We start from the raw sequence: 13,893 nt of genomic DNA, 5'->3' as shown, positions 1-13,893 counted from the left end.
AGTAATTGCTTCGAGAAAGCAGCCTTGATTACCTCGGGAGTTCAAACAAATTATTAAGCGATGACATCGCGAGGAATGGCACCTGGGCAGCAAACAGACAAATTTATGAGTTTCTACTGATTGACATTCTGTCAAGGGAATATATACAAAACGTCTAATTGCGTTCTAACTCCTATTTAACTGCTTCTATACATTGAACGCCCATCACTTGAACTAAACTCTCACATACTCATCACTCATTCATAATTGATCGATTTACTGCTCGTTCGTGAGAACATAGCGGTAACGAGCATCACCATTGTCCATATCAACGATGGCCTGGTTGGCATCCTTCATTGGGCGCTCCTGGATCCAAGGCTTGACACCCTGGACAGCAGCCAACTCCAACATCTCCCGAATCTCATCAGGGCTACCGATCAAAGAGCCGCCGAGCTTGAGACTCTTTATGATGAGCACGAAAGCTGGGATCTCAAGAGCGCCATCCTCGGGGGCACCGAGCTGAATGAAGGTACCACGGACACGCAGAAGTCCACAGTACTGGACAATAGGCATCTTAGAAGAGGAGGCAGTAGAGATGATCAAGTCAAGTGAGCTAGCGTGGCGGGTAGCCCAGTCTTCATCTTCACCCGTAGCGATGAAATCATCCGCACCGAGCTTCAGTGCATCCTCCTTCTTATCAGACTTGCGGGAGATGGCGACGACGCGGTCAGCACCGAGCGCCTTGGCGAACAAAATAGCAAAGTGGCCGAGACCACCAACGCCGATGACACCGACAGTCTTACCGGGACCGCAGCCGTTCCTCTTAAGAGGCGAATAGGTAGTAATACCACCGCAGAGCATAGGCGCAGCATCGGCAGAGGAGATAGCATCGGGGATCTTAATCACGAAGTGCGAGGGAGAGCGGTTGTATGTAGAGTAACCGCCGTACGACTTGCCACCGTTGGCATAGGTACCGTTGTACGTGCCGACCATTTTACTGCAGTGCTGTTCGAGACCCGAGGCACAAGATTCACAGTCGCCATCCTTATTCAGGCATGAGCCACTCTGCGCACCGACACCGACACGGTCACCGATCTTAATATCTCCTTTAGCCTGGGATCCGACGCGGACAGCAGTTCCGACGACCTCGTGGCCAACACAGCAAGGATAGTTGGTGGGTCCCTGTGGAAGCAGAAAGATGGTAATTAGCAACGTGATTCAATTCAGAACTTGTTTGTTCAAGAGTGATGATGTCCTACCCATCCACTGCGCAGAGTGTGCAAATCCGAGCCACAGATACCACAGTGAGTGACCTTGATATCGATATCGGTCTCCTCCCAGGGCTTAGGTTCAAATTCCTGCCAGACCATCTTTCCCTCGGCAGCTTCGGGGCCGAGGCCTACCCAGCCTTCGAACTTGTAATCGGTGGAAGACATAATGGAATGTATAAAGATGTATAAAGATGTATAAAATTGGGATTCAATTCAATGGATGTGATCTACCAGCGATTCCTACAGGGTCCTTCATTTCCTTTAAAACCACCTACGCGGAGAGATCGAGCTCCGTCCCGGAGGGTTCTTACGGGGTTCGATTTGTGGCGACATGATCATCGAAGTGAAGAAAAGGTCCACTTGACCCGCGAAGTGGATTATGGTGGAGTGGATGGCCATTGAGTGGATTGTAATCACGGTCTTAATCTAAGTTATGTCCGAAGAAATTTCTTTTGGAGGCGAATAACTAAGTAGGTCAGGAATCGCTTAGGGGGAATATGTGATACTGTTGATGGATATCAGGTGTATGTCCGAAATATAAACATCAACTTACATAGATATGTACAAATGTACATATCTATGTTGTAGGTAATAGGTAACTATATGCCCAGGTGTACTCAGGATTTAAGATGCTTACTGCTTGTAATCCACGGACCTACGGACTTAAAGAACGCCAAGCCCCTTGTTTATGCCGGCTTTTGACAAGCTTGTTCTTACATTGGCCAGGATCAATTGACTTAAGAATGGAAATGCTTTTGATTTGATGAGGTATGTTAGTGGGGAATCTTCATGATTATTCATATATGTAAATAATCCATCCATCATCGTCCATGACCATCTATCGGCAATATCGTCAAGCTTTCCCCTCCACATTATCCGAAGGAACCGCTTTTTGCCGGTGGAAATAATATTGAACATCAAGCACTAAAGCGAGCACCCATGAGGCACCAGCAATAGAACAGATGGCAGTAAGACCATGCAAGTATTTCGGGGCATCGGATGTTCGGAAAATCTGCGAGCCAGCGATACCAGCACAGTTAGCAGCCATGACGACCAACGCCATGGAAACGCTTCGTTCCTGGGGTGTGAGGCAGTAGAATGACAGCCATCCGACATTTAAGATGCTAGTGTTTGGGTCAGAGCGGGTTATAGATACTTGGGGCAGGGAGCTTACTGCATGCTGCAATAGGAGATATTAGCAATGGCAATAACTCCATACCGGTGCCAGGGCGAAGCATGGGGGCTACTTGTACGAAGACAAGCGTAGGAAATCACGTTCCAAGTGATCGCCAAGAGCACGAACGGTCCACGGTGTCTTGTTTTATCACTGCCAGGAGTTAGAATCTGTTTGATTGTTATATTGGTCATAGAAAGCACTCACGCAGCATAGGACAGCACTATCAGCCAGACCATCCCACAATAGACCGGAACCGAAGCCAAGGCATTCGCCTTGACGGCACCGAATCCCAGCCCTTTGATCATGCTGGGTGTGTATTGAGTCAAACCCGTGAAGCCGGTCATGGAGACCAAAGTCACAAAAACGTGTTGCAGGATGCAGGGTTGTTTGACGGTCTTCCAGATATCAGAGCCAGAAATTTGGATATGGCCTTTGGCTTTGCGAGGGTCATCTAGCAGAACGCGGTTGCGGATGATGTGCGACTCGCGCTCAGTGAAGTAGCTCCAGCGGCCGAAGGCGATCAATGGACGCCCGTCTCCCGCAGATGGAGGCACGAGGAGAGTGAATACTGTTGCGATGAACAGGGTGATTAAGCCCTCAACTAGAATGTTCGTTAGACGAGCTCGAGCCGGCAGAAACATATATAATCTTGATCCACACTTACCGAGGAAGATCCATCTCCATCCCTCCATGCCATGGGTGCCATTCAGCTGGAGCAGACCAGCAGATATTAGGCTCGATGTAGCCGATGCGAACATCTGCCCATAGAAGAAGAGACTCGTGCGAAGACTAGTCTCGTCCTTCTTATACCAGGTAGAGAGGTAGTATAAAGCACCTACGGATTGTTAGTCGATGATCCAAGCGTAGATCTAGATTGCCATACCGGGTATAAAACCACCCTCACACAATCCCAACAAAATCCTCGTAACCAGGTACGCGGGGAAGGAGGTAACAAAGGCCTGGAAGGTCGCAACCAAACCCCAAGCGAACAATTGACCTGACAACCAGATGCGAGGCCCAATGCGCTGCATAATAATGTTCGATGGGATCTCCGATAGAACAATACCAGCGGAGAGTAGTTGTGATCCGATATTAATTTGGTTCGTTGTTATATTGAGATCTTTTGTGATACTTGATGTCAAAACGGCGCTAATATTCCCGCGATCCATTTGTAAGGCGAAGAAGGCGACAGCAAGAATAGGAATGAGTATGAAGTCGATTCTGAGTGGAGTTTGTTAGTGATCTGTTTATAGTCGATGCGCTCTGAGGACTGTACATACTTTCGTCGAACGGCCGACTCTTCGCTATCCCAGTCTTTGACGATACCATGATCAGGCTCAGTCGAAGGTGAGTCGATGACCTGGTGGCTGATTTTGTGTTTCTCATCGAAGCTGTCTTGGTCTGCCATCTTGCGATTTAGAGGAAAGAAATAAACAAAACAAGTATGCTGAGATAACCCCTAGATTGGTGAATTCACGACACCGGATAATCGCCCACTCTTATAGACTGGACTGCGTAGGCTAATCCGCTAGAAATCAGCTAAAGGTCATCTAGAATGCGCGCCAATCCGTTTTTTTTTCTTTCTCTTTGATGTCGCGAAACAGGGAGATATGGCGCAATCACAGTGAATCTGACGATGGAATTTGCCGAGCATTTGGAATTTGGTATCAGTCTCTGATATATCATATGGAGATTATGCAAATAATCCTTTCTTTCTATTTGACAAGCGTTTCCTTTGACTTTGGCTATAGCTAGGTTGTTTCGGATGCTCATACTTCCAAGGTTGCTACTGCATACGTTGCCTACATAATTTACAAACTAAATACTGAATTACTGGATGAACTTGAGTATATCCAATTTTCATCACTATTTACAATCTAGAACCAAATGTATTTCATTACACCCACACATCCCAAGACACGCCATGTCGACTAGTCAACGGCAGTTGCGGACCCTCAGCTTCAACGATGTATCCCGCATCGCACCAGTCAAATGAGACCTGAGGTTGTGCACCATAGAACCCATCATACTCCTCATGCAGAGCATCTTGTAGGGTACTAACAGGGTCTACCGGTTGGAGGACATCCCAAGGCCGGATGCAAGTCGCACCCTGGCAAGACTTGAGAACCATCAAAAGAGCGTCGAGGCGATTGATAGCCTGATCCAAGGTGCGACCGAGAATGTGCGGCTCATTGATATGCCCCTGGGGGTGGTCAGGCGTATGGTCGGGTATAGATTATTCATCTGATACGGGTCGGTCTTGTAAAGGGATTAGTCGTTGGTATGATAACGAACCGAGGTACGATTTACTCACCGACAGATCGTACAGTTCATGTTCATTGTTGCACCAGACCGAGTAGTATAGATTATATCCTTCTCCGAGTAAGCGGATGGATTTGTAGGTGTTGTTCGGGATTATAGTTGAGCCTCCGGGGCCTGTCTTGGAATTAGTATCACGTATCGCATTCCATAATGACCATGATGAATTCTGCCTGGACTTACCAATACCGCTATAAGCGCCTTCCACAACAGCAGAACCCCAATATTCTACTGTAACATGTTCATGCCGTTCACCACCAAACTCAGGTGTTACGGGAATTGCAGTCCCATCGAAATCGTCCCTCGCGGGAATACCCGCAAGATGGAAAAGGGTCGGCGCTAAGTCCACATGAGTAGTTACCGCGTCCTGCACATTTCCCTTCGCAACCCCAGGTCCACGAATGAATAAGGGAACGCGAACATCCTCCTCAAACCCGCAAGTCTTCCCAGGCAGGAGTCTGTGTTGGCCAATATGGAACCCATTATCCGAGGTATAGATAATATAAGTATTATCTAGCTGGCCACTCTCCTCCAGTCGGGTGACAAGCCCATCCACCAATTCATCAACACCCTGTAGGGCACGTAGACGGGAACGATAAAAGTGATCGTTATAGTTGACTACCGATTGGTTTTGCATGGGCAGATCGCGAATCCAACTAACTCCACTTGGCTGCGTATAAAAAAAAAAAACATCAGTCAAAATGGGCCATCACAAACACACTCATTTCAACCAAGGCTGCGCTTACCTGGTCCGGATTGAAATTTGCTGTGCGAGGCACCCTCACATCCTGGAACAAATGCTCGTGTCGTTTGAGGGGGATGGGCGCGGACATGTAAGCCTTGCCTGGATCGATATTCGAGTGCGGCGCGACGGGCGACACAGCCAGGAAGAAGGGCCTCTCGCCGGCCAATGCGTCATCGAGGAAACCTAGTGCTTTTCCCGTAATCACATCGATAGTATGTTCACCCTCATGGCTGATAGGTGGTTCATGGTTTCGTTGGTAAGTCGAATTGAAGTAAGAATAAGTATAAGGGTCGAGAAGGAAATCGGATCCGTTAAATCCATTGATGTGCGGGCTGTGGTAGTTGTCCACGGTATGTGCGTTGAACATTTTGCCGGTGTAATACGTATCATATCCCGCCCCTTGCAGCCAAAGTGGGAGGAAATCATCGTTGAACCCGCGTTCGACGAATTTAGGATATCCGCCATAGGGTGGGTGAACATCGGTTACATTTGTGTTATGTGCCTGGCGACCGGTCCATAAACTCACACGCGACGGGCAACATATGGCTGTTGTGACAAAATGGTTACGGAAAAAGGTGCCCTGGTCGCGGACGTGTTTTGAGATTAGGGGAGTGTAGGATATGGAGTCGAGTTGAAGGTCTTGATCGTCGGTTATCACAAAGAGGATATTTGGCTTACGCGATTGTGTTTCGCTGTGTTTGAGTATGGATTGGAGATCGAGGGCAGTCACCCCTTCGGCGACGATGAGGGCGGCAAGGGCAGCGATTAATCTCATTATGAGGTGGTTGAAATGTGAGAAATTACCTCCATAGAAAATAACTTGAAAGTACGGAGTACAAAGTAACTAGCTAGTTAACTAGTTAACTCAAATGAAGTTCTCAGCAAAGAGTGAAATGTGGAGATGGAGATGATGCCATAGATGGCTTTAATGGCGGAGTGGAGATTACTCCTAGAAAGATCAGAACATCCAACTATGTTGTATGTTGTATGTTGTATGTTGTCTGTCTTTACTATAAAGTGGTCTGTATAACTGTACGGAGTACAAGTATTAGGTAGACTATACATCAAAGAGTTTATTCTTACTTCTACTCTTCTCACTTCTAGTCCAGGGTGTACCTCGGTAGTTATGTTGTGCCGTCTTAATATTTTAAGTTTGATAGAACGCCCCTTGCCAAGATAATTTAGTTACCGCCTCCCTAATCAGGTAAAGCACGAGATTCTGCCTACCGCGGTCATCACCGCCTTCGATATTTTACACCGCTTTTATGTCAACCTAGTACCTAACAGCAGTGTAGGCCGAGGACAGGGTGGAGGACGTGGAAACCGCGCGCGGGGACCTATATAAGAAGCATATTCAACCTATATCAGTATACAAATGCACGTTAAATTTGTATGATCAGAATTCCTATAGTGGTCGCAGAAAAAATGGCAGAAAACTCTGCACTGGCAGAATATATGGCAGAATCCAGTTGTCGCACCCGTTTAGGAAGGCGGTACAGAATTTACAACCAAACGGGGTCTATCAATCCCCTGGATGGCGTGCTTTATTATCACAATGAGCATAACTTGGTTACAAGAATAAATTCATCCGAATCGAAGACCGGAGTCCACGGAGTACAATTGCCGATATTTTCATTGATATTCTTTTTTCCTACAGCATACTATTTACCATACCGGTCGGCTATCTAGGTGCCATATAAGTATTTACCATATATATATACCTGTTAGCACACGCTTACGTTTCTTAATTGGAAGCTGTAGCAGTCCAAAACAATACCATTGGCGATAAAATCCGTGATTTGTATTCAATCATTTTTTAGTTTATATTAAATTAATTGGTTAATGCTTCATGGGTTTCGTTGATGTTACAAGATGTTTCTTTGCCTAGGTGAACTTTCTACGCGTTCTCTATCAACGCACTTGCATACTCCTAGAATGCACACCACTCTGGCTCTCCACCACCAATCCTCACTTCGAACTCGCCTTGATAACCACCCACTCTCCTCCAGAAAATGGGTCTACTGGCGTGTCCCTCGACGCAAAGTACCGCTCCACCCTGCGAACGGGACCTTCCGGCTTCTAAAACAGGCTAAACCCAATTGGGAACTATATGCCCAGGGGAAGATGTGAACTTATACTTATACAGGGATATCTGGACCAACAACATATCTAGAAATATGAATAGAAGACTTCAAAAAGACGATTAAATCGACAATTAAAAACCGTGCAAGTAACTAGGCCTAAGACTATTCTTGTAGCGAATATCAAAACCAAGTATAACAGTGGATCTTTTGTATAACTATATGGCGTGCTTTATAACTCCAATGAGCACAACTTAGTTTCCAAAGCTGCTTCGAATAATATTTATCACTGGTCCAGAATTTCCTCTGTATATACTTTTCCAGTTCGACTCTTTAATTTACAACATGGCCAATATAGAAAGTGACACGGTTGAGCCGGTACCACCAGGTATCCTCGGGACCCAAGGCATCGATGCGAATGGCCATGCCCAAGACGAAGAGAGTCCATTACTCCAGCGACCCGATATAGAGCCTAATCTCAAGCCGTTGACGGGTGTTGGAACAATTATCGCGGTGCTGCTGCTTGGTAGGAAAATTGACATCACACAGAGACTGGAGATCTAATCGAGTATAGGTGAATTTATTTCTAATGCCGATGCGACACTTGTCATGGCGGCAGCAGGCCGCATATCCTCCGAGTTTAATCGTCTACGCGATGCTAGTTGGCTCTCAACGGGCTATACGTTGGGTCTTTGTGCTGCACAACCAATGGTGAGCGAGGACAATCCATACCGGAGATATGTCAAGTTCTAATTGTCGTTCAGTATGGAAAATTGAGTGATATCTCTGGTCGCAAGCCAATGTTGCTCATCTCGTATTTGTTATTCGCAGTGGGCTGTATAATGAGGTAGGGAAACTCCTAACTCAATGGCCGAAATCCAAATCTGACCCTATATAGTGGCCTCGGAACACACATGTGGGTGGTGACTTTTGGACGCGCAATCAGTGGAATGGGTGGTGCAGGAATCATGACCATCAGCTCCATTATTATCACAGATATCGTGCCCAAGCGCGAGGTCGCTACTTGGAGAGCTTACGTGAATATCGCCATGACACTTGGACGTAGTCTTGGAGGTCCTCTGGGTGGTTGGCTGAGCGATACTATTGGATGGAGATGGCAAGTCTCTATTTTTTTGAGAGCTGAATGTAACTTCTAACCAAATTCCTAGGTTGTTCATCCTACAAGCTCCATTCCTCGCACTGGCTGCGGCTCTCGTAATTGTGAAACTGAACGTCAGTGAGAGACCACAACCAACCTCCAAGGGAAGCAAACTCGCCAAAGTTGATTTCCTTGGAACGGCACTGCTAGGATCATCCATTATCGCCATGACCACACTCCTCGACCAAGGCGGGAAGTCCTTCCCATGGAGCTCATGGTGGACAGTCCTCCTAGCAAGCGGCGGAGTATCACTCCTCATCGCCTTCGTGCTCGTGGAAGCCTACGTTGCCCGCGAACCGATCTTCAACCTCCGCATTCTGCGACGCACAAACGTCGCAATAGCATACATAATCGGTGCACTCCAGATCACCGCACAACTGGGACTAATGTTCTCCGTTCCACTGTACTTCCAAGTAACTCAGCGGGCATCAACGACAGCAGCGGGCGTGCATCTCATTCCAGCAGTGGTAGGAAATACTCTTGGCGGACTGCTAGCAGGAATATTCATCCGGCACACAGGTCAATTCAAAATGCTCCTCGTCCTCGCGGGCCTAGTTGCCGGTATTTCCTACCTCCTTCTCTACCTCCGCTGGGATGGACACAGCGGCTTCTGGCAGTCGCTATTTATCCTCCCTGGCGGACTTGGGACGGGAATTGCAGGGGCATCCTCGTTTATCGCCATGTCTGCTATGCTGCCGGCTGAGGAAATCGCCATGGCAACGGCAGGATATATGCTTATTGTGGGATTCTCCATGACGGCTGGTGTGACTACATCCAACTCCGTTCTGGGGATGGAGTTCCAGCGGCAGCTGAGGCTAAATGTCCACGGGCCTGGCTCTGAGGAGGTTAGTACTTCCTTGTTGTGGATCTTTGGTCTTGCTTCTAATTGCTCTAGGTTATTCAACGTGCGATGGCCGATACGAATTATATCGCGCACCTAACTGGCCAGCTGCGGGAGATTGTAGTGGCTTGTTATATCTCGGGACTTAGACATACATATCGTGAGTTCATGGCTTCGGTTATATTGGGTACATTCCCCTAACGTTCTGCAGTTGTTTCCCTTGGTTGTTCGCTTTTGGCGTCATTCGGCGGGTTGTTTATTGCGCGCCATCAAATCTAGTGTTCGTCTATCGATTCCCGACCTGCCGATTGCTAAGATCTTGTCAATAAGGATCGTCCCTCCTTCTTGGTGGAGAGAGGTAGACATTCACCCATCTGCCATATTGTCCCAGTTAGGAAACGCACCACGAGAGGGCACTATTCTGACTATCATAAGTGCCATTACTTCATGGTAGGGCATGTCTACCTTTTGACCAAGGGTGTAACCAATATATGAGGAGATGCCAAAGGTAACTTGACTCTTATTCCAGAGACACCTAGTTATTAATATAAAGTAAAGAAGACCCGATTAACTAATTATTGATGGTCGGCCCTAGCAATCAGGGGTCTGAACATTCAGTGAAATACGTGTGGTTTTATATAGGTACCAGGACTTTGCCAGAAGATACGCATCAATCAGCGGGATATTCTATTCCATGTGGAATCTAGTACCATAGTTATAAAAAGATGGAAGATAGTAACGAAACACATACTAAGAGATGACCTGGCTAAATATATATGCTGTAGATATTGTGGCATACAATGACCGCTCCATCAAAGGACCGATGCCTCACAATTCACGCGATAGTTGTAGTTGGAAAGATCGTAGATAATATCCATTATCATGATGCTATTATACAATAATATAATAACCAAACCACAATCCGGGACGGAGGTATCCCAAACTTCCAGTTCTAACTGATTTTGAACCCTTTCCTGTACATTATTACCTCCAGGTATCACTAATGGTGACAGCTGTGGTACCGCATGTGGTGTGGACAGTGTACGACAAGTTAGGGTCCCCCTCCCACGTAGTGGTACCATCACTCGCTACCCGAATATACTTGTAGGTGAAGCTAGTATCCACTGGAAATGTCACAGTCACAAACCACAGATGATTGCTCGTAGTGTATGAGGATGCGCTGAGTGCAATAGCTCTGCTTGTGGACCAAGAGCCAAGCTGAGAGATAGATCCAGCAAGCTTAATTCTTTCTCCATATGTAGTAGTGGCGATCACCTTGAATGTCACTGCAACGGCGGTCGGAGTTGTGCATGATGTTGTCGTCGAGGTAGTTTTGGTCGTGGTAGTTGTCTTGGTGGTGGTTACACTGCCTGATCCGCTAGTCAAGGTGGCAGGCCAAGCTGTGTTTGTCGCAGAGCTAAAAGTACCAATAGCCGAAGTATATTGACATTGTCCAGGGACACTGCTGGCAGATGTCTCACCCCACGGTGCGGGAACGATGGCATTCCGACGCTCATTGGCGGTAAGCAGGGCTGCGTAGGACCAAGTCAGGTCACGAGCTGAGAGTTGCGAGCCATCTGACCTGGAGAATTGCTCGGACAAAGAGCCAGTAGATGGGGCGTATTGTTCCTAAGATAAGTGTTAATTGGGGTAATCAGCAATTGATGGCAATATCCAACATACCACAACGCTAACATATCCATCCGCATATGCCTTGACAGCGCTCACAATTGAAGAGTACGTATCACTGGACGAGGGGTAGGTTCCAGTCGCAGCGGAGCTGTAAAGATCTTTGAAGAAGTTCAAAGAGACAGAGGTGATTGTCAAAGAACCGATACGGTTCCAAGTGTATATCGCATCATACAACTGCTCAGCTGCAGCCAAAGTGCACAGGTACCAAGGGTTACCATTGTAGTATGAGTCCTCTGGGTATCGACCAACAGAAACAGCCTTGCCTGCAGCAATACCAGAGTTGACAGAGTAGATCGATCGGAACGAATCAGTCACAGCTTTGTGGTTTGCGAGTGCCCGAGCTGAGCAAGGCTGGAATGTGGTGTCGTCGCATCCTGCCTCCGGGTCAAAGGTGTGGATGCTGCCAAGCAGGGTGTTGGCGTCTTTGCCCGAGCGGCCACCACCAAAGTTGGCCAGAATGTAAGATCCAGTCCAAAAAGACTGTAGGAAGCACAGAACCTGCGGAGCCTGAGAGTCACAGTACGAGCACGAGGAACCGACTTGGCTCGCGAACGTGCTTCCCTCCACTAAGGCACGGTGCTGAGCCGCGATGGTAAAGAACGATGAGCCAGAAACCTCCTCCCAGAGATCTGTGGGGTATTAGCATTGGGCATAACTAAAGTCTGAGGTATACTAACCAAATCCTGTCTGGTTCCAGTATTGGGCAACATAGGAGAGGTCGTTGCGCACAACGGGCCAGACAATGTTGGTCGCGTAGGTGGTGTACCCATTATCCTAAATGGGTTAGCAATGCAAAAGGCAATAGATTCGAAATTCATACAATAAGCCATTGACCAAACGATATCAATGCTGTGGCTCGCAAGGCTGGTCCATCACGCTGAGGGCGACCCCAAGAGCCAGTGAAAGCTGTCTCATCAGCGTTGAACTTGGGCTCTCCCAAACCGCTGCCGCCGGAAAGAGCTCCAGATGGATTTGACACCGTCTGGATATAGGCCTGAGAACTGATGTATTCTTCAATAACATCTAGCAATGCGCTGTCACCGTTCTTGAACATGTCGATCAAATTTTTGAACACCAAGGCCGAGTCGCGACTCCAAGTATAATAGTCTATAGGTTCGGTTAGTTGGGAGTTCGATAAATCGCTATGAGATAACTTACAATCAGGGTCAGAGGTGCTGGGGCTCGCGACTACAATACCCGGCTTTGCATTCGCAGCATAGGCACCAGCCGAGCCGATGTTATCCAGGATACCCTGTCTTGCTACCGCGCTCTCAGACACCAACCAGGTATCCAAAGTACCCATCGCACGAGGGGCCAATATCTGCGGCGCGGCCACAACAGCATGGCCAAGAGTAAGTGCCCAAAGGGCAATACAAAAACGAGAAACCATGATGAGGTCCTGATGAGCAATCTATGTAAGATTACTACTAAGGGGGAAAAAGTAGAAGAAAGATTCTTAATTGCTAAAACTAATTATGCAGGGGTTTATATACCCTGCAAACCATCTGAACATAAACAACAAATAGCAAACAAAAGAAGGCTCAGTCTGTATCAAACAATCAAGCATGCATGCCTGAGGGTTCAACACACCCCCCCAGACTGAGTATCAAAAATAAATCATAAAAATCAATCTGGTTTGCATAGTAAAATCATACATAAAATCAACAATTTCCAAGTATCAAATTCCATCAATTTGTCGTCATTTCCTTCTCAATTTTCTTCGTAACTAGTTGCTCTCTTAATCTTTCAAAATCAACCTTCGGTAAGGCCTTTGTCAATACATCAGCTGGATTTAACTTTGAATCAATGACTCTAATATCAATCTATTTAGCCTTCTAGGCATACTTCACGAAGTGGTATTTCACATCTAACCACTTAGTGCTCTTTTTAAAAGCATTATTCTTTAAGATTGTAACTATATTGTCGCTATTAGTATAGATCGGGACTTAAACTTTATCTTTAATTTTAAGATTTAGCTATTAAAGGATTTTGACTAGATATAATACTTCCCGTACCGTACTATCTAAAGCAATATACTCTATAATAGTGCTTCCGGTAGTAACAATATCTTGCTTCCGAGAGCTCTATAAAACCGGTACTCCGGTATAGTAGAAAATGTAGGCCTTAGTTAATTTACTATCTTCGTAGTCGTTATACGAAGAATTAACGTAGCCAATTAAACTATCTTCCTTAACTACTAATTTAACTCTATAATCCGGAGCGCCTTTTAGATAGCGTAAAAGCTAAGATAAAGCTTCTAAATCTTACTTCCTTAGGTTAGTAGTTCTTCTTTATAATCGATTTACGGCAAAGGCTATATCTAGCCTAGTTCTTATAGTTAACTAGCTAATCTTACTAACGTCTTCTCTATATATAGATTTCTCTTATACCGTAATTTATTAATTATTATTAATATCTGTCTTAATAATTAATCTTATTATCGAACCGTTTGTCGTTAATCTTAAACCACTTGTTATTAATTCCTTTATTGAAAAAGGTGGTTAATAGGACGCCTTTATTAGTAAGTACGTCGAGCTAACCCTACCTATACTTACCGTTTATAAGAGGTCTTTAAGATAAGTAGCTTAGTCTATCTAGATACTATAATCCGATCTAGTAAGACTGTAAC

General features: G+C 46.2%; 5 protein-coding genes across 5 annotated transcripts; 1 reads left to right on the top strand and 4 right to left on the bottom strand.

Moving 5' to 3' along the window:
* Positions 1–255: 255 nt before the first annotated feature.
* Positions 256–1,415, bottom strand: N7516_010827 (NAD(P)-dependent alcohol dehydrogenase; the record flags this gene model as incomplete). Its single annotated transcript, XM_057223545.1, has 2 exons — positions 256–1,161; positions 1,239–1,415. 2 exons carry the CDS (start codon positions 1,413–1,415, stop codon positions 256–258), a joined length of 1,083 nt encoding a protein of 360 aa, XP_057070766.1.
* Positions 1,416–2,103: 688 nt separating this feature from the next.
* On the bottom strand, positions 2,104–3,835 carry N7516_010826 (uncharacterized protein; the record flags this gene model as incomplete). The annotated part of the gene is made up of 6 exons (XM_057223544.1): positions 2,104–2,374; positions 2,425–2,577; positions 2,632–3,028; positions 3,092–3,262; positions 3,311–3,648; positions 3,708–3,835. 6 exons carry the CDS (start codon positions 3,833–3,835, stop codon positions 2,104–2,106), a joined length of 1,458 nt encoding a protein of 485 aa, XP_057070765.1.
* A 489-nt stretch (positions 3,836–4,324) lies between these two features.
* Positions 4,325–6,266, bottom strand: N7516_010825 (sulfatase family protein; the record flags this gene model as incomplete). The annotated part of the gene is made up of 4 exons (XM_057223543.1): positions 4,325–4,630; positions 4,742–4,863; positions 4,930–5,416; positions 5,493–6,266. The coding sequence occupies 4 exons, from the start codon at positions 6,264–6,266 to the stop codon at positions 4,325–4,327; spliced, it is 1,689 nt and encodes a 562-aa protein (XP_057070764.1).
* A 1,651-nt stretch (positions 6,267–7,917) lies between these two features.
* N7516_010824 (uncharacterized protein) lies at positions 7,918–9,851 on the top strand (the record flags this gene model as incomplete). The annotated part of the gene is made up of 7 exons (XM_057223542.1): positions 7,918–8,098; positions 8,147–8,283; positions 8,337–8,419; positions 8,471–8,689; positions 8,742–9,576; positions 9,627–9,732; positions 9,784–9,851. 7 exons carry the CDS (start codon positions 7,918–7,920, stop codon positions 9,849–9,851), a joined length of 1,629 nt encoding a protein of 542 aa, XP_057070763.1.
* Positions 9,852–10,556: 705 nt separating this feature from the next.
* N7516_010823 (putative glucan 1,4-alpha-glucosidase) lies at positions 10,557–12,654 on the bottom strand (the record flags this gene model as incomplete). The annotated part of the gene is made up of 5 exons (XM_057223541.1): positions 10,557–11,201; positions 11,256–11,893; positions 11,942–12,038; positions 12,085–12,371; positions 12,423–12,654. The coding sequence occupies 5 exons, from the start codon at positions 12,652–12,654 to the stop codon at positions 10,557–10,559; spliced, it is 1,899 nt and encodes a 632-aa protein (XP_057070762.1).
* Positions 12,655–13,893: the final 1,239 nt, after the last annotated feature.

This window comes from Penicillium verrucosum (genome assembly GCF_028828655.1).
Source record: "Penicillium verrucosum strain IBT 35672 chromosome Unknown utg000004l_segment0_segment0, whole genome shotgun sequence".
In the NCBI taxonomy this organism is placed as follows: domain Eukaryota; kingdom Fungi; phylum Ascomycota; class Eurotiomycetes; order Eurotiales; family Aspergillaceae; genus Penicillium; species Penicillium verrucosum.
The sequence above is the reverse complement of the archived record's forward strand: the minus strand, read 5'-3'. Positions and strand labels throughout refer to the sequence as shown.